This window comes from Musa acuminata, chromosome BXJ1-5, assembly GCF_036884655.1.
Source record: "Musa acuminata AAA Group cultivar baxijiao chromosome BXJ1-5, Cavendish_Baxijiao_AAA, whole genome shotgun sequence".
Classification (NCBI taxonomy): domain Eukaryota; kingdom Viridiplantae; phylum Streptophyta; class Magnoliopsida; order Zingiberales; family Musaceae; genus Musa; species Musa acuminata.
Genome location: NC_088331.1, coordinates 8,475,624 through 8,501,276, shown reverse-complemented (window position 1 = coordinate 8,501,276; position 25,653 = coordinate 8,475,624). Strand labels below are relative to the sequence as shown.

The 25,653-nt window shown below is 39.9% G+C and overlaps 3 protein-coding genes across 9 annotated transcripts; all 3 read right to left on the bottom strand.

The window, feature by feature from the left end:
• Window positions 1-5,372: 5,372 nt before the first annotated feature.
• Window positions 5,373-9,991, bottom strand: LOC135673583 (beta-galactosidase 13-like). Its single transcript, XM_065182647.1, has 17 exons — window positions 9,793-9,991; window positions 9,608-9,703; window positions 9,411-9,523; window positions 9,262-9,328; window positions 9,089-9,181; window positions 8,854-9,003; window positions 8,672-8,763; window positions 8,499-8,604; window positions 8,321-8,408; window positions 8,115-8,233; window positions 7,871-8,035; window positions 7,586-7,782; window positions 7,408-7,496; window positions 7,211-7,320; window positions 7,021-7,134; window positions 6,842-6,937; window positions 5,373-6,758 (listed from the first exon to the last, which is right to left on the bottom strand). The coding sequence occupies exons 1-17, from the start codon at window positions 9,952-9,954 to the stop codon at window positions 6,159-6,161; spliced, it is 2,457 nt and encodes an 818-aa protein (XP_065038719.1). The 5' UTR covers window positions 9,955-9,991; the 3' UTR covers window positions 5,373-6,158.
• A 2,347-nt stretch (window positions 9,992-12,338) lies between these two features.
• Window positions 12,339-15,453, bottom strand: LOC135673582 (cytokinin dehydrogenase 3-like). Of its 7 annotated transcripts, XM_065182645.1 has the most exons (6): window positions 14,174-15,258; window positions 13,975-14,102; window positions 13,633-13,908; window positions 13,304-13,566; window positions 12,992-13,142; window positions 12,704-12,911 (listed from the first exon to the last, which is right to left on the bottom strand). In XM_065182645.1, exons 1-6 carry the CDS (start codon window positions 14,751-14,753, stop codon window positions 12,906-12,908), a joined length of 1,404 nt encoding a protein of 467 aa, XP_065038717.1. In that variant the 5' UTR covers window positions 14,754-15,258; the 3' UTR covers window positions 12,704-12,905. The 7 variants fall into 7 exon arrangements, with proteins under 7 accessions (XP_065038715.1, XP_065038712.1, XP_065038713.1 ...); XM_065182643.1 differs by lacking the exon at window positions 12,992-13,142 and having other exon boundaries at window positions 12,339-12,841; window positions 13,648-13,908; window positions 14,174-15,453; XM_065182640.1 differs by lacking the exon at window positions 12,992-13,142 and having other exon boundaries at window positions 12,339-12,846; window positions 14,174-15,252.
• A 3,873-nt stretch (window positions 15,454-19,326) lies between these two features.
• Window positions 19,327-25,181, bottom strand: LOC135673580 (cold-responsive protein kinase 1-like). Its single transcript, XM_065182636.1, has 7 exons — window positions 24,394-25,181; window positions 24,138-24,263; window positions 22,421-22,548; window positions 22,021-22,234; window positions 20,576-20,807; window positions 20,254-20,404; window positions 19,327-19,891 (listed from the first exon to the last, which is right to left on the bottom strand). The coding sequence occupies exons 1-7, from the start codon at window positions 25,151-25,153 to the stop codon at window positions 19,574-19,576; spliced, it is 1,929 nt and encodes a 642-aa protein (XP_065038708.1). The 5' UTR covers window positions 25,154-25,181; the 3' UTR covers window positions 19,327-19,573.
• Window positions 25,182-25,653: the final 472 nt, after the last annotated feature.

Genomic DNA, 25,653 nt, shown 5'->3' with positions numbered 1-25,653 from the left:
ACTTCTTTTCCTTTTTTCTTGCTCTTCTTAGGTTGTTTGCATTGATTCTTATAATATCCTTTCTCACCATAATTATAGTAAATAATATCTTTTTTGATCTTGACTTGCTTCTACCTATGCATGAATTGCTTCTATCCTTGGACTTTGACCTTCCTCTGTTCTTTGAAATAAGTTCTTGTGAATCATTCTGAGATGTTGCTGAATTCTTTCTTCTCAACTCCTCATTCAACAAACTGCTTATTACTTGACTCATGGTGACAATACTATCTGGCACAGAATTACTGAGGGAAACTACTAATGTCTCCCAACATTTTAGTAATGAACTAAGAAATAACAATGTCTGTAACTCATCATCAAGAGACATTTTCATAGAGGATAACTGGTTAGTGATACTCTGAATTTCATTTAAATACTCAGTAATAGAAAGCTTTTAGGTTCACATGTTTTTTAATCAGGAAAGCTTTTACTATCGAATACACCCGATCATTTTTCGGTCTAACCTCTTCCACTCATCATCTGTCATAATTGTGGGCTTTACACTATCCCCTGCAAAGGTCCATACAAATCTTTGCAATATAAAAGATCTTCCATTCTTGGTTTCCATATCATCCAATTATTTTCATTCAAACTAATCATACAAGAAACACTATGGCCTCTATTTTCAAATACAAAATTAAATCATCAAAACCCTACTCTGATACCGGTTGATGGAATATAATGAGAGATAAACATTTGTATATGAACAAATACTAGCGGAATTAAATGTAATAATAATCAAATAGAACACCAAGATTTACATGAAAAACCCATCCAATGTGAAGGGTAAAGACCACGGGGCAAACTAGAAATAATCTACTATAAGAATAATGAATATACAAATATCGATATATTATCCAAAATACTAGCAATAATCATAAGAGAGTAACTGGGATACAAAGATCATGTTACTGTGCACAACATCTAAATTCTCCCTAAGTAATCATTGTAAGAATCTACTATGGATCTGATCTAAGATGATAATACTGCTAGATGATTGAGAACAGTCTCTCTATGTTCTTCTTTTTTTTTTCTTTATTTTATTTTTCTATCTTTTTCTCCTTCTCCTTGAATCAATTTGCTGCTGCAGTTTTCTCCTTCTCCGTTTTGCTATAGTTTTTTTTCTTAGAAAATTACAACCACGACGGGGGACATATCTCGCGGACGGGCGTCGGAGGGCAAGGGCTAGAAGGAGAGAGAGCTCTCGGTGTCGGAGGATGTCGAGTCCGGGCGGTCAGGGTCATCTTCCGCATTGAGGTCGGATGGGACGGAGGAGGCACGATGGTGGTGGCGGCGGATGAGGGATTGGGAGTAACGGTCGGCAAGGTAAAGGTAGCGGTGGTGGAGGTCGTGGAGGAGGGCGATGAGTTGGGGTAGCTTCTGGTAGTCGTTCTCAGCCCGCACGACGAACGAGTCTGACTTCGGGTCGTCCGGTACATGCACCGCCAGTGATTGCACCCCCTGTTCTATATCTACACTCAAATGACTAAATTACCCTTGTTCATTATATTCCCGTTGAAGACGAAGTAGAGAAGAGGGAGTGCTCGCTCACTTGCGAGGGCCGCTTGAAGCCAAGGAGGGCATGTGGAGGACCGACACGTCCTCGCCACCGCCATTGCCTGAAGACGCGAGCCAACATGCCAAGCCAACGCGCTAAAAATAGGGGAATTGATGGGGGTGTTGGAATTAAACTTGTTCAAGTGTCATAAAAATGTTCATTGCATCAAGTGGGAGAATCATTACAACAAGAAGAAAAAATGGATTAAAAGTCTATAGAAGGATAAGTCAAATTGGTTATTGGTTCTTGAAAGAGAATGATTCATCTTGAATACAATTAATATAATGTATCTTTGGGGACTATATAAACCCCATATGTTGGGTCATGAGGGTAAGAGAGTTTTCTGAAATTGTAAAAGTGTTTTTGGAGAGAAATATAGAAGATTGAAGCTTGTCATATTCTTCCTCTATTTGATATATCTATTCTCTCTTCCTATCAACATCAACATTTGGTATTAGAGCATAGGTTAAGCCATGACTTCTTCCTCAAGTGCCATCCAACTCCAGATCCCCAGATTGACAAAAGAAAATTATGACATATGGTGCATCCAAATGAAGGTTCTTCTAGGCTCCCAAGATGTATGGGAGTTTGTAGAAGATGGATTTGCTGAACCAAGTCCAGCAGAAGAAGGAGCAATGAATGCAGAAGGAAGAAAACAACTCAAAGAAAGAAGGAAGAAGGAGAAAAAGGCTTTGTTCACAATCTACCAAGGCCTTGATGATACAATGTTCGAAATCATCGCTCCAGCAAATACTTCAAAGGAGGCTTGGGAAATGCTTCAAAGAGCATTTGGTGGTGTTGGTAAGGTAAAGAAACTTCGTATACAAGTTTTACGAGCCGAGTTTGAGAAATTGCAACAAGGTACTTCTGAAACCATTTCTAATTACTTCTCAAAAATCATTTCTATTGTTCATCAAATGAGACGAAATGATGAACAAGTAAATGATCAGAGAGTAATAGAAAAAATGTCTTTAGAAGAACTTATGGGTTCCCTTCAAGTTCATGAACAAAGGATTACAAAAAGAGAAGAAGACAAAACTATGGAGCAAGCATTACAAACGAAGCTTACTCTTGAAAATAAACGAGAATCAAATTCTCAAAGAGGAAGAGGAGGCAGAAATCAGACCAATTAAGAATCTCCAAACATTGAAGGTGGTGGAGAAAATTCTAGCCAAAGAGGCCGAGGTTATGGTCGAGGACGTGGCCGAGGCCGCGGACGTGGCAGAAACTCTAAAAGGTCTGAAATACAATGTTATGTTTGCAAAAGGTATGGACATTATTCTTATGAATGTTATTATAATCCTAACAATCAAGGTGATAAGGCAAATTTTGTTGAGGAAGAAAAGAACGTAAATCAAGTTTTATTAATGAGTTATGATAATTTGAAAGAGGATCAATCTATGACATGGTATCTAGATACAGGAGCTTCAAATCACATGTGTGACATCAAAGAGCTATTTTCAGAAATAGATACAAGTTATTCCGGAAACATTACATTTGGCGATTTGTCTCAAAGACCAGTAAGAGGCAAAGGTAAAATTCTCCTTAAACTTAATAATGGCAAGGAAGTATGCATCTCAGATGTTTATTATGTTCTTGATATGAAAAATAATATTTTAAGCTTGGGACAATTACTTGAAAAAGGTTATGAAATTGAGATGAAAGATATGGCTCTCTCAATTCGTGATAAGAATAAAACACTGATATCACATGTGAAAATGGCACAAAATAGAATGTTTCCTCTGCATTTAAGTATTTTTGATCAATTAAATTGTTTTAAAGCTGATATTGAGGATATCTCTACACTTTGGCATCTTAGATATGCTCACTTAAATTTTGAGGCTTTGAAACTTCTAGAGAAGTATAATATTGTGACAGGAATGCCAAAAATTGATCGCCCAGCAAAATTGTGTGAAGTATGTGTCATGGGTAAGTAAGAAAGAAAGCATTTCAAAGTGAGAAGGACAAAATGAGCATGGAATCGACTTGATCTGGTACACTCAGATGTTTGTGACCCTATCAATCCAGTATCACTTGGAGGAAGCAGGTATTTTCTTACCTTCACTGATGATCATAGTGGAAAAACTTGGGTTTATATGTTAAAAGAAAAAAAAGAAGTTTTAAGCAAATTCAAAGAATTTAAGGATTTGTTTGAAAGACAAAGTTATTGTAAGATTAAATGTTTAAGAATAGATAAGGGTGGTGAATATATATCAAATGAATTTGAAAGTTTTTGTAGAAATAATGGAATTCTACATCAATTCACCATGCCATACACACCTCAACAAAATGGTGTCTCAGAAAGAAAAAATAGGACTATCCTGATGTATGGTGTCCGATGTATGTTAAAGGAAAGAAAAATTCTGAAAGAATTTTGGGGTGATGCTGTTGCTTGTGCAGTTTATTTGCTTAACAGGTTTCCGACAAAGCGAATTGGTAATGTTACACCAGAAGAAGCATGAAGCTTACAAAAACCAAGAGTTGATCATTTGAGAATTTTTGGAAGTGTTGCATTTGCTAAGATACCAGAAGAGAAGAGAACAAAATTGGAGGATAAAAGTCAAAAATGCATTTTGCTAGGTTATCCGGAGAATTCCAGTGGTTACAAACTCTACAATCCTATCACAAATAAAGTTGTGATGTCAAGAGATGTTGAGTTTGATGAACAATAGATTTGGAACTGGAAAAGTGATGAGCAGCATAAGAAAGCTATAGCTTCAGAAGAAGATGATACAATACAAGCAAGCACTGAAGTGGCTTTGCTAGAATCATCACCTAGATCAGCTAGGTCACATGATTCAAGAAGTCCAATTATAAGAAGGACAAGACCGATTCAGGACCTATATGATGTGACTCGAAGGATTGATACTAACAATGATGAACTTTCTTTATTTTACCTTTTTGTAGGATATGATCCATTAATCTTTGAAGAAGCTTATAGAGATGAAAAATGGCCACAAGCTATGAATGAAGAGATTCATGCCATTAACAAAAATAATACATAGGAGCTTACTACACTTCCAGAAGACCACCAAGCTATCGGTGTTAAGTGGATCTTCAAAATAAAAAGAAATGCAAAAGGAGAGGTGAAGAAATACAATGCCAGATTGGTTGCAAAGGGATATAAACAACAATATGGGATTGATTATGAAGAAGTATTTGCGCCAGTTCCTCGATTGAAGACAGTAAGATTATTTATCTCTCTAGCAGCTCAAATGAAATGGAAGATTTTACAAATGGATGTTAAATCAGCATTTCTTAATGGAGTTCTTGAAGAAAAGGTATATATTCAACAACTTCGAAGGAAACTTGGCATGCTGGATGGAACAAGTTTAAGAGGGGAGAATGTTGGAATTAAACTTGTTCAAGTGTCATAAAAAGGTTCATTGCATCAAGTGGGAGAATCATTACAACAAGAAGAAAAAATAGATTAAAAGTCTATAGAAGGATAAGTCAAATTGGTTATTGATTCTTGAAAGGATTTCTTGAAAGAGAATGATTCATCTTGAATACAATTAATATAATATATCTTTGGGGACTATATAAACCCTATATATTGGAGAGTTTTTTAAAATTGTAAAAATATTTTTTGAGAAAAATATAGAATATTGAAGCTTGTGATACTCTTCCTCTATTTGATATCTCTATCCCCTCTTCGAGTTCAACGAGGGCCTGAGACGCGGAACAAAACAAAAGCATGGGCAGACCTTCCCCGGTAACTGAGCGTGACGCAACAGCAAAAAGAGGAGAAGAAAAAGAGAGATCGGAAACAAAAAAGGTGACTTTTTTTACGAGACCCGAGGATTCCATTGTCTGCTTCCGGTCGTGAAGCATGTGAACCTTTGACCACCCCACCGGCGAATAGTCGTCTCGTCATGTTGGAAAAGGCAATAATTGGCTGGAAATATTGATGATCCGATATGTTTTCTTCATAAATCTCGATCTAAAGATATAGATCGAGGAGGAGAAATGAATGATCGCCAACAACAGCCATTGTAACAGAGCAGGATGTTGGGTTTTTGCTGTCTCTCTCTCTTTTCTTCTGCTATGCGAAGGTTTTCTGCCTGGTAAAGGGGGCGGGAATCGGAGACCATGAACTGAGAAGAAGCCTTACCTCTACGTGGGAAGAGCGGCCTGGTCGACGGAGACGCTCCACTCTGCAGCCTGGGGAGCGACGTTAGTATCAGCAACAGGAGGAAGACAAAGAAGGAATGTAATCTCTTGCAGCCATTGGTTATATAGATGCTGAAACCGCGCTCGTAACACAGTTGATGCATCCATTCATCCACTACCGTCCATACCGTCGCGGACGGTTCAAATAGCCCAATCACAGATCAGATGGACTACAGGTCTAGGGTAAGTTACTTGATGTATCTATTTTGTACTTTATGGCTATTAGGCGAGAAAACAAAAACAAAAACAAAGATAAATTAAGGCAACATAATTTACTGCTTCAATTCCTAATTAATATCAGTTCAAGTGGAACAAAAGAAAACATTACGCAGAAAGACTTGGAGCAAATCCCTCTCTCAACTGAAACTACTAAGCTAGCGTACTCGTTGAATCATGAACATGTAACTTGACCTACGAGCTTCCTCGGTGAGGCAAGTTTGGCACAAGAAGTCCCAATCGTGTCACTGATCTTGATCGAGCATGACTCCCTTCCCAGACAAGCATCCTTCAAGATAGCGACAGCCTCGTCGGAGCCACATCCGCCGCTCACGTAAGCGCCGCAGGTCCCATCAGGTTCGCCGAAGGTAGCAAAGTCTACACTCGAAATGGTGCGCCCTCCTTGGCACGACAAGCTCAGCGCGTCTCCCTCGCCGGCGCTGGTGCACGCGGTGCCAACAGTAACGGTCTGGAAGTTGACCTGGTTCGGGTCGCCGCCGGCCTCCTCGAACAGCGTCAGGGTGTTGGGCTCTCCGCGCTTCAGGAACGACCGGGGAACGTGATACCATCGTTGGGAAGCCTCTCCGCAGGCGGTCTGACACTTGTTCGTCTGGAAATTGCCGCGGTAGTCGCATTGCTTGCAGCCGTCGGGATTAGCGGTGAAGTTTGGCCAGAAGCGACCGAGGCTGTTGCCGTTCACCCACGCCTCTCCTTTGCCGAGTCCGAGCAAGTCGACGACGACTGGTTCTGATCCTAGTGGAGCTTGGAATGTTGTCTTCAGCAACAAAGGCAGAGGAAGCATTAGTTCTTCGCCTTTACTGTATATTAGCACTAAGATATCTATGCAAAGACTACTACCTTGTACCAAGTGAAAGGTCTCTTGGTTGGAATTACACCAGAATACCACCTTTCTTCATCAAGCTGGAGCTTCCTAACTTCTCCATCTAAGCCAATCTGATTGTGAGATTTGTATTAATTAGCACAAAACTAGTAGAGAAAAGGATGAATGGAACAAGGATTGAAGCCTTTGATGAAACCTTGTAAGACCAATTTGATTCGGATAGATCCAGAATAGTATTGTTCTTCCCAATCAATTTGACTGGGCCACCAACAATCCCATCTGGAGTATTATCATAAAATGCACCATAGTTCTGTGTAACAGAAGAAAAATCAGTACTCAAAGCATATGTATAATCTCCAAGGACAAAAATGACACAACATACATACCCTAAGACCAACAGTAGCACTAAGCAATGATATTTGATTTTTCCCAGGCTTGAAGGTCACTTTCCTCTCAAATATAAAGTTATAATTTCCACCAGTAGCATACTCAGAACCTATTAATCATCATCAAGTGCAGAAGAAAATTATATTTTAGTATACAAGGAGTTCTGCTAAACTAAATAGGATTTGATTTTTATTACCTACTAGCCTGCCATTAACAAAGGCATAGAGGATGTGCCCAGTGGTGCTGACACTAAGAGTAAATGATTCCTTCTTGCTTACTTCCACACTGGAAGTCATTAGACAAAACAAGTGTTATTTTCTTTCAATAAATGCTATTACAATTATTTGAATTAATTGTTTCAAGAAATCACTTACTTGGTGGTGTACCACAAGTAGTCACTGGCATCAACAGTGGTGGTTTTCTGCTCCAAGAGCTTGTTAACAGTGAAGGAATTTCCAAAACCTTTAGCAGAGTCATGCAATCTCTCAGGCTTCCATGACCAACCCAAGTCTTTGGATTGATCACCAGCATTGTCTTTCTTCGTCACCATGATAGAAGTCTGAGTTTTCACCTGTAAGAAGAAGATGATGACAAGAAGGATTAAAAGAAACAACATTTATGATCAGAATTAAAGGTTAAATCTATTAGTTCATAATTACCTTGGCAGTGTTGTAAACCTCTTTCTTACAGTCCGGAAGAATGCTGACAGACCAGGCAGGCAAGAAATACTTGGTTCCCTGAAAGCTTATGGTGGCATCAACCGTGCTGTTCTGGTTACTTAGGAAACAACCAGGAACAATCCCATCACCAGAGAACTTGGTAATCTACAATGGCATAAAAGACAATTATAAGCTGAAATCTTTAAACAAAAGAGAGACAATGCGTGTCTGAAAGAATTCATACTGTCAATCCATTGCCAAGATGATCTTCAACAACTTCTCCATAGGTGAGGGCCTTCTCCATCAGCTTAACAGAAGCATGGAGTTCCTTCAAATGCCCCCACTTGGGTTGCCTTATATTACCTAAAGAGATACATAAATAATTTATGATCATTATTACTATAAACATGAAATGTTAAAGCTTTTACCATGATGAATATGTAGACATACCATACTCATCAAGAGGAGCATCATAATCATAGCTTGTGGCAATGTATGGGCCTCCTGAAGTACGACCAAAATTGGTTCCTCCATGATACTGAGCACAAGCAATTAAAGATCTTATTTGCTGAAGCTATATTTAAAGAAATAGATGATGATCATGGTAGGAAACAAGAAGAAAGCTAACCATGTAGTAGTTCTGTACTGTCCCATTGCTTTGGAAGAAACGAGCAACCTGAAAAGCCACCTCTTCAACTGGCCTATGTGGGTGTGGAGAACCCCAGATCTTGAACCTGAGATTAATGAACATGATAAATCATTAATGCTAAAGAATGGAAGGAAGAGATAATTCTATCATACGAGCCAGTCCAATTCTCTGTCCAGATCTTGGGACTGTTCCCGTTGTTGGGGGTGAAACCATCACAGCCAGAGAATCCATTGCAGGTGTTGATCTGTTTAAGGCATCATAGGCAAAGCGTATCATGAGATAAGCAACATGAGACAAGAACAGTGTCATGCAATGTGCGATTTGCTAAGTTTACCATTGGTTGTGGAGCATCAGATTGCTGGCACATGATCCATGGCACATCTGAAACCAAAGACTCTGCCATGTTTGCACACCAGTTGATGTATCTGGGTCCAGCTTCACCATAGCGTATCTCGATGTCACCATTGCCATATTCATTCTCGATCTGTTCCAATCAATGTTTTGCTGTGACTATAAACTAGAACAACTATAAACACAATAAGTAAACAGTAAAGAAGAACAGTAAAAACCTGAAGCAGAATGATAGGGCCTCCTTGTGTTGCCAACAGCCTTTCTTCCTTCACCTTGTCCACTATCAATGTAGTAAAATTTTGCATCTCATCCTTCATTGTTAAAGAAGATTTCAGATGACAATGTAATACATAATCAATTTATGCACATAATTTAAATCAACTTCTATGACCTTCCATGGTTGGTTATCTGTTCTAGTTTGCATCCCTGGAATTTTGTACAACCAAACAGGAAGTCCTCTGAAAACATAACAACAAATTAAAATCCATCAGAATCACCTTCATTACTGATTAGTGTCCTGAAATCATCTTTATGACATACCCATAATTCCACTCAGCACAAACATATGGACCAATCCGAAGGATGGCATATAGTCCAGCATTCTGCACTTCCTTGAGGAACCTGATGAGGTCATAATTGCCTTCGAAGTTGTACTAAGACAATAAAACAAAAGAGTAAGCATCGTATTCAATATCTCACATGTACATAAACACAAGCATGTGGTGGAAAACCACAACCTCACGTCTCCTGGGCTCATGGCCATTCCAGAAAACATAAGTCTCGATTGCATCAAGCCCTCCTTCCTTCGATTTCCGTATCAAGTCGGGCCACATCTAGACAACAGCAGAAAGCCAAATCAATCTATCAATACATCGTCAATCAACCAACGCCAATACTTATGACTCGAACATGGATCGATCACCTCGGGAGTACTACGGGGGTAGTGGATGGAGCCAGAGAAGATGACGCGACGCTGGCCATCGATGACGAGTGCTCGTCCATCATGAGAAACCGTGGTGGAGCAAACAATGTAGTAGAGAGAAGAGGCGACCAACAGCAGCAAGCAGCACTTAGAGATCTCCATCTTTCTCCTATCACTTGGATGAAACCAGATGAAGAGCCTTCACATGAATTTATACGGGGAGATAGAGTTTTAAGTGTAATTGTAGCTCTTTTCGTTTTATATACAATGTGGAGCAGTCAGCATAATCACATATATCACATGATAAAAATCACATTGATAACATTAATTTAATTTTTAAAAAATATTAATTATTTCTAATTGATATATACATAAGATATCAATATCTTAATAATCTCTAATCAACTAGAACCTAATTGGAATAACTAATTTGAGTTAAGTCAAATTTAATTAAATTGGAATAACCTCATGAACTAGTCTAGAATTATCCTGATCTAATTTGAATTTGATTAATTTCAATTAGGTCAAGTGAGCTTAAACTAGTTAGGTTGGTCTAGAATAGTCTTTAACGGATCAAACATATCTAATTCAATTAACTAATCAGTTCAAACCAATAAAGAAAAATAGAGAAAATTAAAGTATATTATGTGTTGATCGCAAATACCTATTTCTAATAGTATATTGGGCTAATGTATAATGAGTTAGATAAAAGGATGATGGTGTGTCTAATGCAAATCATATAATTGGGTGACATAGCTTCACAAACTTCATTGAGTCTCACTCATGAGTCAAGCTAAGTTTTACAATTGAATTAAGTTACACCTTGCTTATAATTTAGATTGTGTTTAGTCATATAGGTTGAATTATGCTTGACCATATGAGTTGAGTTATACCTAACCATATGAGTTTGGTTGTGCATAGTCATATGGTTTATGCATAACCATATGAGTTGAGTTATACCTGATCACATGAGCTAATTTGTACCTGGTTATATGAGTTGAATCATGCCTAACCACATGAGCTAGACCATATATATTTATATTGGTCAAGTCACGTCCAATCACATAAGTTAAATCGTACCTAACCATATAAAAAAAGTCAAACCTAACCACATAAGTTGATGTAGCTGATCTACTTAACTTAGGTTTGGATTAGATTTTAATATTTTCAAAGTACTTTAAAATATTATAAAATAATAATTAACTAATTTAAATTTAATTAAATAATAAAATTCACATATAATTCTTTTAAAAATATAAATATGCCTAATTAAATGAATTATAACTATTATGAAATTAACTAATCATCCTAAAATTATAATTCAATAATTATTATTTATTAATCATAAAATTTTAAAATTAAAATATTATTATACATCATACAAATTATAATAATTTTAATATCAAAGATTTTAAATATAAATAAAAACATATAAGAAAAAAAAATCTTACCTCTCCCTAAGAATCTTATCTTGAATCCTCCAGAATAAATGAGAAAAGAGTGAGGAAGAGTCTCTTATATAGAAGAAAATGACTTTCTTTAAAAGGTAAGTAATAATTTAATTTTTATTTTACTTTCACATATAAAATAGAATTATAATATTTATTTCTTATGGTTCACACATTAAAAATAAAATTTAAACTATTTACTTTCTAAAAAGTGCACCGCTCAATAGGAAATTAATTAATTAATTAATAGTTTACATGATTGATAAAATTCTTATCCATATTATTAAGAAAATTAATTTTAATTATTTTTTTTATACATACTGCATAAATAAGAAAGTTAATAATTTAAATAAAGTAATATATTATTTATGATAATTTGAATTATGTTAAGGAAGCAAAAAATAATTAGTGATTACAATGTTTACCAACTGGATTCCACACGGCATTTCTTCGTAAAGGGAAAAAAAAAAAAAGCAGCGGAGGCATTCATTCTTTGTTCCTTTTATCGCATGACATTCTCGTTTTATTACTCGTTTTGTAATGCTGGTAACCTGATTTACTTGCATTAAAAAAAAAAAAAACTGGTGGATTAATTTGACTATAATATCAATATTTTTTAAAAAATAAAATTCAATTATATTTTTTTTGAAAAATTTAAAACATATGGATGATATTAATAAATAAATTTTAGAATATAGTGAACGAATAATTTAGGTAAAGTTAGACGCAATATCTGTTTCTTTCATGTGCTCTGACAGAAGGCCAGATTGACTCGGACAGGACTAGACCGGGCCTTAGACCGGTCCATATACCGGCCCAGCTATATCATAGGTCAGGATTAGTAGGTAATGGTGGAAGCGTTGTGGATCTGAGCACAACGGGGATGAGAAGGGCCATGACTCGTAGAGGCGGATAATACTTCCTGCGTTCAAGAAGAGCGAAGGTCAAGAGAAGATGAAGGTTATATGACACACACAAGTTGCTATAGAAAATGTTCCTTTGGGCTGGTAATAATCTGGAGTGACCTTTGTCCTGAGATTGCATGTATATTTTTCGTAAAAGCAACCTCACAAAACCAGTCACTCGCTTAAATCTTCATGAGTTCTTAAGGTGCTTTCCAAAATCTTCATATTAAGAAAGAGCAGGATCGTAGAACGGATTACATTTTTCTTCTTCCCTCTCTCTCAGCGTTTGCACATGTTTGCGTTCCTATGTTGATCAATAGGAGTGTAGGCTGCTGATGCTACTGGTTCTACAGCGTGGAAGCATGTACTCTGGGGAAGATGCCTTGGCCGGGAGCCAGGACGCCGAGGGGGTCGAACAGGTTCTTCCGGGCGGCAAACCGGTTCCAGTGCCGGCCGAAGTGGTCGCGCCAATGCAGCAGGGACGGGTGGTGGGCGAGGTACTGCTTCCCGCCGATTTGCCCGGCCGAGGCCGCCTCCGCAATTCGGCGGTTGCGGCGGAGGATGTCGTCGAGGCACCCGGCGGCGCAGCTGGCTGGGTTGGCCGACCGCAGCATTCCCACGATGTACACCACCTGCTCGACACCGTCGCCGCCCGTGGGGGCATCAGGCAGCGGTACTGATGTGTTGGCGTCCCACCTAAACTAATCAGCGGCGGTATCAGTTTCAGCAAGAAGATGGAATGTACTTCAGCTGTAATCCACTACCCCTACCAAGGAAAAGCTAATGCGTCACTTCAAACCTGGAAAGAAGAACTACTTGGAACAACTAAAGAATGATTTTTAGTACATGATCGAAGAGCTGTGAGCCAGAAGTGATATTATTAACTAGACAAGAGTATCGATCCATCAGCAGAAACCAGTAGCTCCACCATATTCTTCTGCCAGAAAGCTCGCATACAAAGCAGCAGCATTGCAGCCAGTGAAACCCCTCCCTTGTACTTGTTCTCACAAGGAAAGAGAGGAAGAAAGAAAGGTTGGCAATGGCAGTGGTGGGACAAGTACAATAAAGAGGCTTCAATTATCACACTGTTACAGCTTGTGAAATCCTAAAACCTGGTAAGAAATAAACATGGTGTCACGAGGAAGAGAGATTTCTTACTTGTCCCTAAGAAGTGGGTATATGAGGATTGGGCCCTCAAAATCATTTGGTGAGATGTTCTCCAACAACAGGTCTTTGAACTCCTTGATCCCCGACTTGGGCACAAACATATTAAGCCAAGGGTGGGGGATTTCCCAGAGCCCTCTACTCCTCAGGTTCATCTCCTCCATCCTAACCCTGTTCAAGAAATCAAAGTAGGACACCTCCACGCTGTACATGAGGGATGGCATGTAGCTCATTTGCTTTGATATCTTCTCCACCACCTGAAATAAGAACACCAGTGAGGGCTCATGTTGATGTGCTTTGAGCCATGACAGACATGGTGTTACCAGGGAACGACTGACTTGCTCTGCGCTGGTGCGTTCGGCTTGGAAGTCATGAACGGCAAACTCAATGCAGTAATAGACCTTGGCACTGCTTACGTGGTGGAACTCAGGCCTGAAGCCAAGATGAACAGGGAAGGCGACAGAGGTGCTGAGGAGAGACTGCTCATTTGGGACTATAAAACCCTCAACATAGTCCACCAACTCTGGCATCGAGACCAGTAGCTCCTGGTCCCCGGTGAAGGTGTCGAAATCATCGTAAAAGGCTCTGATCCATTTCACCTGATCACCACAGAAGCCATGGTTGATTACATGCACAAGAAAACACTGACAGCTCTTCAACATTACCTTCTGTGGAGCATCTTGGAGCAGTATCCTCGCCCTTGTTATGATGCCAAACTGGCCTAACCCACCAAGAACTGCATAGAAAAGTTCTGAACTCGAGGTGGGTGAGCATGTTATCAAGTCTCCCTTGCCTGTCACATGCCAAATGCATCAGAGGAAGAAAAGAAAAAGATCTATCTCCTCTTTTTTCCAGTTCAATTACCTGTCACCACATCTAGTTGAAGGACATTGCTGATCTGAGGTCCATATTTGAAGGTTTGGCCACTGATACCACCATTGGAGAGGGTGCCACCGATGCTGAGATAAAGGTAATCCGTCCAAGACCGGGGAGCCAGCCCATGCTTCAAGCTCTCCTCTAAAAGCTCCACCCAGAGAGCACCACCACCAACATCAGCATAAGAGAAGCCAGACCCATCATCTCTCTTCTTGTGGATGTATATGTCAGAAGGGATGGAATCCATCTCAATAACAATTCCATCAAGCGCTTGGGCTTGGCCATAGATGGAGTGCCCAGCTCCTCTTGCCGCTATTGTGACTTTGCTGAAGGATGAAGCAGAGAGGAAGGTGAGGAGGAGTGAGATGTCTCTGGGGGACTGGGGCCTCAGCACCGCAGAGGGAGAGTTGAAGACAATTCTTCCAAAGTCCAAGGAGGCTGAGCTTTTGGTCTCGAGTAAGTTTGAGGGACCAAAGTCCATTGGACTCTGGATGAACTTGCATGGAGAACACAGAGCTAGAATGAGGATGAGAATATTGACCTTGGTGCAGAACAGAGCAAACTCCATGGAGACGAAGAACTGATCAACTGAAACAACTTCTATATTCTCAATGGGTCAACAGAGCAACAAGCGGAAAAGAAGAGGCTCAACATGCTCCACCAAGCTGGTGTGTTGTAAGGTGGATCATTGGCCCTTCTTCTTCCTGGGCATTCTACTACAAGTGCATAAGAAGATACCTCTCACATGAAAGATTAGCCTTCATATACAGTGTGGAGATAACAAGCTTGCTTATATATGATGGGAACACAAAGACCATGGTACAAGACATTTGTTGTTCAACACTAGGAAAAGGATGAGTAGACAGAGAAGTCATGGATAAATGGAGAGGAAAGGAGGAGATGAGAGGCAGCCAGCTAGGTTGTGAAGCAAGATATAAAGGGCAGCCAATGAACCATCCTTCTACCTCTTGAAGCAATGAGGAGAAGAGGGAGATGGAAGAGGCCCACAGTAAAACATGGATCAGGAAGAAGGGAGACAAGAACCAAACAATGTTGTCAGTGAAAAGGGAAGGAGGTAGATCTTACTCCACTCTTTCTGTTGGGGGCATTTGCATTTATAGGACGGCTGTGGGGCAAGATAGTTCCATGTCCTTGTGCAGAATCTAATGGGACCCCAAATCCAGCAGGAGAAGGATGCATGTGAGCCTCATCACCTCACATCTCCTAACCTCAACATCTCATTTCCTCTTCTTGGCATCCCCCTCTCCTTTTCCTGCAAAGATAATGAAGTGGTGAGTTCCTTCTCATGTATAAACATGAACTGGTGATTTCGGCACCACCTTCTGAGAAAGGAAAAGATATTATTGCTAGGATCCACACAGAGCCACCTCTCTCATTCATCCCTTCCCTTGTTCTCATCTACCTGCACTGTTGACTGCCTCTGATATCCAATGTGTGGGGCAGTGCTGTCACCACTGTGATGTTGATGATGATGAAGGTTGAAGGTGCAAGCTCGAGGGCCTGTGATGCCTTGTGTTACTGTTGACCAAGGTCACTTGGATTGCCATGGAACCAAATCTTTTGCAGTGTACTGTGCTGGCTGGTACTGTGGCAGGGTCCCCAGCTCCATTGATGATGATTGGCCACCACCCACCCAAGAGGATGTCCATAGATTGTGTGGTTGGAAACTGAGAGCTCTGTACAATTGGAAAGTGCCAGCCTTCCTTTTCACTTGCAGTGGACTCTGCAGTTGCCACCATTCCTATGTCCAAGATTTGGTTGCTCTTCCTCCTGTTTTAAATTGGATTCTGTACCATTTTAAGAAATCAGTAGTCTGTGTTCATGAAGGGAAGCTGTGGTTTTGGTGTCCATTGAGGTTGCTGAACCATTCTCACACTTGTCTTAGCATTTATCATATCGAATTAAATGCAAAAAAGACTACAGGGAAGAATCGAGGCACTATGATCTGAGATAAAATCTTACAAAGACCGGCAAAGGATTTATATTCAAATATCTACCTCAAAAGACAAGCTTGAACAGATTGATGGCACTCCCAAAAGAACAACAGCATAGACCACAAGATGGTCCTCCTCCTATGGGTCTGAGGTGTGGCCAACTCTAGATAGAGAAATGGTTTGGGTCCCCAGATATGTTCCTGCAAATTTCTGGGTCCCAGTTTTATTTCCCTGGGCAGAGGACATCAATGTATAGCAAGCACTCCATTCAATATGATTCTTCCAACCACATGTATGCCCTGAAGTAACCAAGGACTGCCCCATGCGAAAAGCTTGCGCACTGTTTGCTCTTCATTACATTTTCCCTCCTGCTGTTCTTCTTCTTCTTCCCTTTTATCAGAGCCAGATGATCTCACTGGATCCTCTCATATTAATATGAATGTGATCTGTCCATGAAGAGCAGGCATACCTTTCCACGACTGTTCTTTTCACTGGAGTTATTCAGAACTCTGTTGATCAGAAACTTTTGTATTGGGCCAATGAACACAAGTTCTGAAGCTTTTGAAGGTGTTCTCTGTCACTGCTGCTTCGACCAGCGAAACAATAGCCAAGCCGTAAGATCATAGCATCAGAGGTAGATGACATGAATGGCCGTTGATAATTGTTGCCTGCAAACTTTCAAGCACCAACAGGACAGTGTGACAGAAACCTAAGAATGGTCCATTCCTGTCGCACTGCAGGCCATGCTTATTATCAATTCAAGCAAGATTTGAGGTACCATCAATCAGATTACATCAGTCATTTATAAAGGCGCTTGTGTCCTTGTGGCCATGAATTGTTGCAAAGCCACAGGAACAAGTTAGATGAGATCGAAGTCGTTAATGATCACATCAGTATGAAGGCGCTCCTCTCTTTGTGGCTTGTCACTTTCATCACAGAAGAAGTCTATGAAACCAACCTGATTAATAATCACATAGAGATTAAACTTGAGCCACTGCTTAAATGGTGATATAGAAAATCTTCAGTAGCTGCATTAAATTATCTTTCCAACTTGAGAGATCAAAGTCTCTGTTGAGCCCATATTTTGTGTGTGTGTTTAACAGTGACAGAAACCAAGCTTTTTTGACTACTAATGTAACAGTATGTAAAGTTCTTCTTTTGTTTCATCAGCTTGCTTGTTCTCTAATAGTTGTTTAATGCATCTCTGCTGTATTGTTCTTATTGGGTGGGTACCTAAGGGATCTAAATTTCTCTCTCATCATGGCTTCAAAGGCTGCAATGATGAGCTAGATGAACTAGTTTCTTATTCCACAATCTAGTATTAAAATTGGAACAAAGAACGTCACATTTATCATACTTTTATCATATAGAAACATGATCAACAACATCCTTAGGGGGTAAGCATTCTAAAAGCTTAAAGGAGATTAGCCCACCTCAAGCTTCTTTAATCACCGCTCACTCTCTCCCTCCTCCAAAATGTGGTTCTTCTTCTTCCATGGAATATTCCAGTTGTATAATATATATAAATATATATGCATAGAGAGAGAGAGAGAGAGAGAGAGAGAGAGAGAGAGAGATTTGGACAAGCTCCTCTGGAATAGTTTCCCAACAGGGATCGCTTTGTCCAGGGAAGCAAACAATACCCCACTTGCTTCAGAAAAAAGAACAGAGTCCAACATCTGTTAGATGCCGCTATCCTCTCACTGTGCTACTTTATTGGCTTCTTTGGACTGTTGGTTGACATCTTATGCCATGCTTAGTTGTCCAGATTGCATGTATCTTTTCATTTGTTTCCTCCTCTGAGTTCACCTTCTTCAGCCATGGCCACTACATTTCTCTTCCAGCTTCTTTACCGTTCAACATAGCGCACTTGTTCTGTGATACCAGTTATCGTGTTTTGTTCTCTTCCTAGAACAAGCTGTCTCTCTCATATGATCCTTGTTGTGGTGAGGTAAATAGGATGCTCACCTTCACCGGAGACAAGTGTGTGCCTGTGAACAGCCAAATCCAAGCTGATAAGCCTCATTATGAATCCTAGAACAGGCACATAAACGGATTATATGTAATTATATGATATGACAAAGCATCCACCTGAAGGATACGCATTAAGTCAGTCGTACTTATCGCATGTGCTTGTTCTTGTTCTTGCGCAAACGAGTTTGCATTGGAATTCCCATCTGCTTCCGAAGACAATCCATGAACAGTTGTTTAGCTCGGACAGGCTCGTGCTCTCGGCGGAGGACACGAGCATGTGAGGCCGCCCCACGGACGTACACGGCCGCCTTCACACGACCCTGAGACTTTGTCGCCATGCCTATGTTCTGCTCGGCAGCATATCTCGTCATCAATGACTCGAGCAGATTGATTGCCAGCAACTTGCCTCCGAAAGAAATGTGCCATGTGAATGTTCTGTTCTTAGTGTTCGATGAAATGCATCCGCAGAGGCTTCTGAATCTTGTGTCACCGATTCTCGGAGCAAAGTGGTTGCTTTGTCGCGTTACGTAGCCAAGTGCAAAGAATCGCAATTGGAAAGGAAGTTGAGATGACGATCATCCAAGTAGGATGCGTGTTCCGGACAAATACCCTATGATGCTCGCGTCAGTTCCAGCGGTGAATCAAGAAAGCATAAAATCTAGTAGCTTATCAAAAAAGTCCAGAGAATATTACGCTTGATCTGTTTCACATCACAAAGCATATGTTTTTTGCTCGAATGAGAATGACACCATCATTTCTCATCCACATGTTCAGAAGAAGGTTTGCACCTCTCCATTGCCAACTTCAATGGAAGTGGAACTGAAATGAAAGAAACACCACCTCGTGACATTAGAGTGGAAGATAATGAAAGATCTACTGTGTTGCTTCAATATGTTTCTTTCGTAGAGTTCAGATCCTTCTGCAACAGTTTAGAGCCTCTGATGCAAGTATTGTAGCAGTAACAAAGGGAAGAACAAGTTAGAAATGACAATTTTCTCAGTTTCATGATTAATAGCAACATTTTTGCGCAATTGATGGATGTTTACTGAAGAAAACAGAGAGATATTCTAAATCCATCTCAGATTCCTGTTGAGGCAAAGAGAATGTAATATGGAATGTTGGCATTGCATTCTCATCTTGTCGTTTCAAAATACTACAATATAAGCTCCTAACTAAATGGAAATATGAAGCTACTCTGTGGACATCAAACTCTGCCTTTAGCATTTTCACATATAAAAGCCACCAAAATATTGTTTAAGTATTTTTGTTTTCTTTCTGTCATTGGCTTCTTGACAGTACAATATATGAATTTTTTTTACTATTTTCTTGATTTTTTAAGGTACCTTAATCATGACAATCCAGTCCTTAGTTTCATTTGATACACGTTCTTGACTACATACTATACAGAATTACACCATTTTTATTCATTACTTACCATATATTTCACTGCTGCTGAACTTCAGCGAGCAGAAAACTGTGATGCAGAGACAGTAGCATTGGAGGTAGAAGACGAGCCAGTGGAGGTCGATCCATCTCCGCGAACCCTACTTGTGGCGTCTATGAACGTAGGCCTTGTTGGCTGGAGCCTGTCATGGTCACCTTCGCTAAGCAGCAAAACCACAACCTCGGACATGGTTGGCCTTGCAGACACAGTGGATTGCGTGCAGAGAAGAGCTATTTTGACAATTCGTTTCATTTCTTCTGGGGAATATTCAGTAGGATCTAAGCTTCTGTCCACCAAATCGATCGAATCGCCGCTTTCATATAATTTCCAAGCCTGTTTTAGGAAAGAAACCAATGGAGGATCAGAACAAAAGGCTGATCCTAGAAAAGTACTCATAACAAACATTTAGCAGGCAAAGAATGCAGATTAAATGCATATGATCTCTTCTGATGATCCCAGGACGGAAGTAAATGAGATTTTGTAGCTATATCTGCTGTATGCATACATATGTATTGGTATTATCTTAACAGTTACCAGTTATGCCGTTGAGATGCCTTGTAGTAACCCTAAAGGTCATGTCATTACTTGTCATATTTAAGTTGACTACAAGCAAGTTACATGGTATAATAGGAACGAAAGATTATCCATGGTTCTTATTTTAAAAATAAAAAAATTAGAGAGAGCCCAGTGATTACCCATTCAAGAAGGTATTGAATAACAGGTTCCAGTTGTGCATCATTGCTCTTCCGGCCACTGATTATTTCAAGGACAACAACACCGTAGCTATAGGTATCAACCTTTTCAGATAGCTGGCCATGAATTGCATACTCAGGTGCTGTGTATCCCCTGCATGACAGAGTTTGAGAAATTGAAATCAGGAGCTGTTAGAGATCCGCTTTCATTAATGCAGAATGCTTATTAAAGAACAATGTATGTCCCATTTGCCAAAAGACAAAATATGGGTTCAGATGACTGAAAGTGAAAAATAATCAAATACATAATGATATCGAGACATACAAAGTGCCAGCAAATTTAGTGCTGAGATGACTCTGGTCCTCTGGTAAAAGTCGTGCAAGGCCAAAATCTGCAATTCTTGGCTGGAAATCATCATCAAGCAGAATGTTACTAGATTTTATGTCACGATGTATGATACAAACATGAAACTCCTGATGCAGGTAAGCAAGACCACGAGCCATGCCGACAATTATGTTAAATCTCTGTTTCCAGTTGAGGAATCCCTGTCTATCACCTGTAAGATAGGTTCACGTTATACTTGATGAGCATGGAAGCAAAATAGATATTAGTTCCTTCAGTTGATAATTTGGCATATTAAAACCAATTTAATCCCGGAGCTGCCATGCCAATACCAATACATGGAACATGCAGTTCTTATCACAGTATACATATGTAAAAGCAATTGGTTGGCATAAGTAATATGTCACCTGATTCTTGCTGACGAAAACACCAATCAACATATCTTAGAAAGGCCAGAACAAACACACTTACGTACAATTAAAATAATTATCTGATAGAAGCATCATGACATACAATGCATGTCAAATTGATAGTCATGAAATTTTGCAAAACGTGTTAATGTAAAACTTATCGATGCATCTTGCCTTTGAAAGCAATAGGCAAGTGATGCCATGGTGCTGAGCATGTTGTGAAGCAACAGTATAGAATTCCAGTACAACAGTATTACTTCGCTATACATGACAAGCACAAGACCAAGACAAGATACTGTCTTTTGTCTCACTCTCAGTCTGCATTAAAGTCTGAACCTGTGTATTTTCTGCTCTATGGAGTCTTCAGACATGTCTCTGCTGCAATGCCATATATCTCTGGTCAAATTGTAGCAATTTCTTGCGCTCAAGTTGATGAGATTATGATTATGCCAATTTAGTCTGCGGTCCTTGATCCAGTATAGGTTTGGAATAGGTTAGATTTGAGAGAATTAGAAACTAGATTATGGCAATTAAATTTCAAGGGAAATGTACAACGTCTTGTAATTTTCTGCATTTGCCTTGGCATTATACAAATTAATAAATTTTAGAAACTTCCAGTCATTTTAGTCTTTCTTTATAGTCCTCAAGGAACACATTTGGGATTTATTAATGGTTAGCCAATCCTACTAGATCTGGTCATGTTTTCTATGCTTCGAGAGGCTTACTCCAAGTCAAATTGAGATTTTATTTGGTTGGATCATTTACCTATTTCTTTTAACAAAAAAAGTCATAGTCAAAATATGTAACCGGTTAATACTTGAATCTACTTAAAGGAGCTATGCAGTTGATTACTGAAGGAGCGGTGTATGAATTTACCAAAATGTAGTTCTAGTCAGATTGAGAAAAAGAGGTTGAGATATAATGAGAATGCATCAACAGGATACATCTAACAATTAAGCATACAAATTGAAAGCAAGATATAGAGTGATAGAGGGCTAAGTTTAGGGAAAAAATTACCAAATATGAACTTATTAAGACTGCTATTTGCCATGTACTCATAGACAAGAAGCAAATCTTGGCCTTTGCTAGAACATCCAAGCAAGCGAACTAAATTTCTGTGATGAACATTGCTAATAAGCTTCACCTCACTCTGAAAATCTGCCTTTGCCCTGCTGATTTGTGCAATTGCCAATCGCTTGACGGCAACCGTTTTACCATTTTTCAGTGTACCCTGTGAAAATTTTACCTTTCAGCACACCTGACTTTATTTCGTCAAATTATACAACATAAATCTGTAACATCTAGGTTCTTGCTATTTTAATACAAGGAAATCTTATATTTTTTTCTCAAAATTTCAGTTCTAAGGAAATGCCATACAGTTTACAAAAGCAACATTTTAAACATTTAGTAATCTCACCTTGTATACATCTCCAAACCCTCCTTCTCCTAGTTTATTTTCTTCACTGAAATTATTTGTAGCAGCTTTTAGATCCTTGTAATGGAAATTTAGTGGACCCTGTAATTCTGTTGCCCCTAATAAATCTCCTGCACAAAGATGTTCTCATGTGAATGTACTTAGAAAAGCAAAGTACCAGAATATGACATCAGTTAAAAATGTTTAGCAGGAAGTGATAAGATATTGTTAAATGTGATTGATCAAAATTCTTTAAATTGCTTTGCAGACTATCTAATAAGTTTCATGCTGTTCCTTACAGGTATCCGTAAATTGGATTATAGCTGCATGATATAAAAACTGCATGTGGATTCTTACAAGCGCTTTGAGCATCTTTATGAATACCTCATTTCATATTGGCACAAAATGTAAATTTTTAGAATTAGATTAGTTGTAACAAAAAATTGTACAGAAGTCAAAACTTAGAATCATGCGATATCCTTGAAAAAAGATAAGCTGGAACATGCCATATCCAGCCACAATGACACCCTACAACTTTAAGACAACTCTGCAAGTAGGACTATCCGTGGTCAGTTGAGCTTGTAGGACTATCTATGATTACTATGTAACAAGTGACAGCCTTGCAAGTTATTGGCTGTCTCAATCAAATAGTTCTTTCCATATCCTTTCTCTTAGGTTTGATTTGGTCTTCTCCTATCAGAACAATCATGGTATATCCAAAATGACTATACAAGGAGTAAAGGAAGAAAATGACAAAGATGGCATACATATAATAAGCCACATTACAGGTCAAATGATCCATACAATTTATCATGGCTGTCTCGATCAAATAGTTCTTTCCATATTCTTTCCCCTAGTTTTGATTTGCTCTCATCATATCAGAACAATCATAGTATATCTCAAATGACTATACAAGAAGTAAAGGGAAACTGACAAAGTTGACATATATATAATAAGTCAAATTTCGGCATCCAGTGGTCCATACCAATTTTAACAACTATGACCTACACAAGATCAGAACCACCAAACAACATTATTTAAGGAATAAAATGACATAATTGACCATTGAAACCAAATTTGTCATTATTGATGACAGCTGTCCATATGGAAGCATGACATTAAAAAAAAATCTGGAATTTAGTAAGAAAATTTTCATTAAATTATTTCTTTCAGCAAATTCTTAACCAGTCCTAGTACATTGACTTCACGCTTTATATTCTTAATCAAGCCTTTAAATTTTTAGTTTCTTGTTCCTCTGTTCTGGCTTTAAATATTGACCCTCCTATATCCAACATTAGGGGCAGCATCGTGCGATGAGTCCCCCATTTAGATTGTCGACGAAACCTCTAGGTTCTTGGTATTTTTCATCTAGAACAATTCAGTCACATTCCAGATGCATTTTCAAATTAAAAAAAAGGTAAATTTGTTATTGTTGTTGTTGCATTGACTTAAGGAAATACTAAATGCAAGTTAAAGAAGATCACAACATTGACCAAATGAATTGATCATCAATGAAATAAATAATTGCAAGCTGAAAAGCCATCGTTGATCATGCCAATCATTCAATAATGGTAAGCTAACACAATTTAGAAACCCATCATTGTTCGGTGATGAGTCGCTTTGGCCTAATCATACCCAAAAAACAAAAAAAAAACGCTATATCTAATTCTCAGTAAACAAAATTCTTAGGATGACAGATTAATAGATCAGATTCACAAACCTGTTCGAAACCCTTGGCGTCTTCGGGATCTTTTGATCCACAGGAGTGCTACGATCGCTAGAAGCAACAAACCACAGATTCCTCCAACAACTCCTCCAATTATGGCTCCCTTCTTGTTTGACTTCCCTGTTCCACCATCACATCCATGTCAAGAAATGCTCTCTTAGGTCACCGAGTAAAGACAAATTTCCCGTGTGGTTCCTAAAGAATTAGATGCGTTTCCCATGATGCACCGTTTCACTGCGGACTCGCTCACCTGAACTCAAGAACTGGGAGAGATCCACGGTTTGGTTGGCCGGGAAGAAGGACTTGCTGGAGTACCTCATGAAGCACCCGGCGTCCACCGACCGCCCGTCGGTGTCCGGTGGGCAACTCTCGATGTTCGCGTCCGCCACCGTGAGGCACTGGGCGCAGCCCTCCTCGTTCACCGTCTCCACGCACTGCGCCACGGCGAAGACCCCATCCCTCTCCGCCGCCGCGAAGAACCCCGAGACCCTCGGCGTGGCGCTGGCCAGGTCCCTCACCAGCGCCTTCGCCGCCTCGGAGAACCCCGCGTCGGACGCAGCGCTGCCGTTGCAGACGCCAACGTTACCGGGGAGCGTAGTCTGGTCGAAGAAGGCAGAGCTCTCGTAGCGGAGGATGCACCCGTCGTAGATGACGCGGGCGCCGTTGGCGTTGCCGCATCTTCGGATACGGGCCTCGGCGACGGAGAGGCAAGCGAGGCAGTCGGCGGAGGAGAGGTAAGCGCGGCACTGGAAGAGCGCGTAGACGGGGTCGGTGGCGCGGGGGCGCTGCGCGGTGGCGAAGCGAGCGGCGGAGGTGCCGGCGGCCGCGGAAGAGAGGGAGGAGCGCAGGTCCGCGAGGGTCTCGTTGAGAGTGGCGACGAAGGCGGCGTTGCCGCTTGCGTTATACTGACTGCAGCCGGCGTTAAGGAGCGTGGTCTGCGGGTCGGCGGTGACCCGACTCCTCCATAGTAGAACCACCACAACTATGATGCGGTGCATGATACGATACATGCTCTGGACACCGTTATTGGGTGACGAAGAGCCTAATATATATTCCTAATTATTATTCATTGGCCAACGGTAATTCCAAACCCGATGGCGTCTTCCTTTTCCGCTCGTCGCTAAGAAAACGACGTGTATAATAAATTACCGAATCTTATCATCACGACTTAGATGGCTTGATTGATACGACATCAAACCATCATGCTGACTCGAGATTATTTGAAAGACCAATATCTAATCCGAATACTCTTTTTTCGGTAATGGACATTTATTTTTTCCTTCGCAAGATGATATGAAGCTTCTTTCATCAAAAGTAGAACGAATAATAGTAACATAGAACAGTAAAGTTTGCTCATTTCATACTCAATTATTTGCTGCTTTCTATCTCAGTACAACGAAGAAGACTTGCCTCAACTTCTGTGCACAGATGCACTCGAGAATACCATCCTGTTGAGGCCAACGATTCCGCGCTGCATCTTCTACATTAATCAAAGTTCAGCTTTTCCTGT

Coding starts and splice junctions, on each gene's coding strand:
- LOC135673583 (XM_065182647.1), bottom strand. CDS start 9,954: ATGGAGATCTCTAAGTGCTGCTTGCTGCTGTTGGTCGCCTCTTCTCTC. Junction 8,234..8,320: donor TGCTCCTCTTGATGAGTATG/GTATGTCTACAT, acceptor GTATCTCTTTAG/GTAATATAAGGCAACCCAAG. Junction 7,497..7,585: donor TACTTGTGGTACACCACCAA/GTAAGTGATTTC, acceptor AATGACTTCCAG/TGTGGAAGTAAGCAAGAAGG.
- LOC135673582 (XM_065182640.1), bottom strand. CDS start 14,753: ATGGAGTTTGCTCTGTTCTGCACCAAGGTCAATATTCTCATCCTCATT. Junction 13,909..13,974: donor TCCAAGATGCTCCACAGAAG/GTAATGTTGAAG, acceptor TGTGGTGATCAG/GTGAAATGGATCAGAGCCTT. Junction 13,567..13,632: donor AGCAAGTCAGTCGTTCCCTG/GTAACACCATGT, acceptor TTCTTATTTCAG/GTGGTGGAGAAGATATCAAA.
- LOC135673580 (XM_065182636.1), bottom strand. CDS start 25,153: ATGTATCGTATCATGCACCGCATCATAGTTGTGGTGGTTCTACTATGG. Junction 20,808..22,020: donor TCTTAATAAGTTCATATTTG/GTAATTTTTTCC, acceptor CCTATCTTACAG/GTGATAGACAGGGATTCCTC. Junction 20,405..20,575: donor ACTAAATTTGCTGGCACTTT/GTATGTCTCGAT, acceptor TCTGTCATGCAG/GGGATACACAGCACCTGAGT.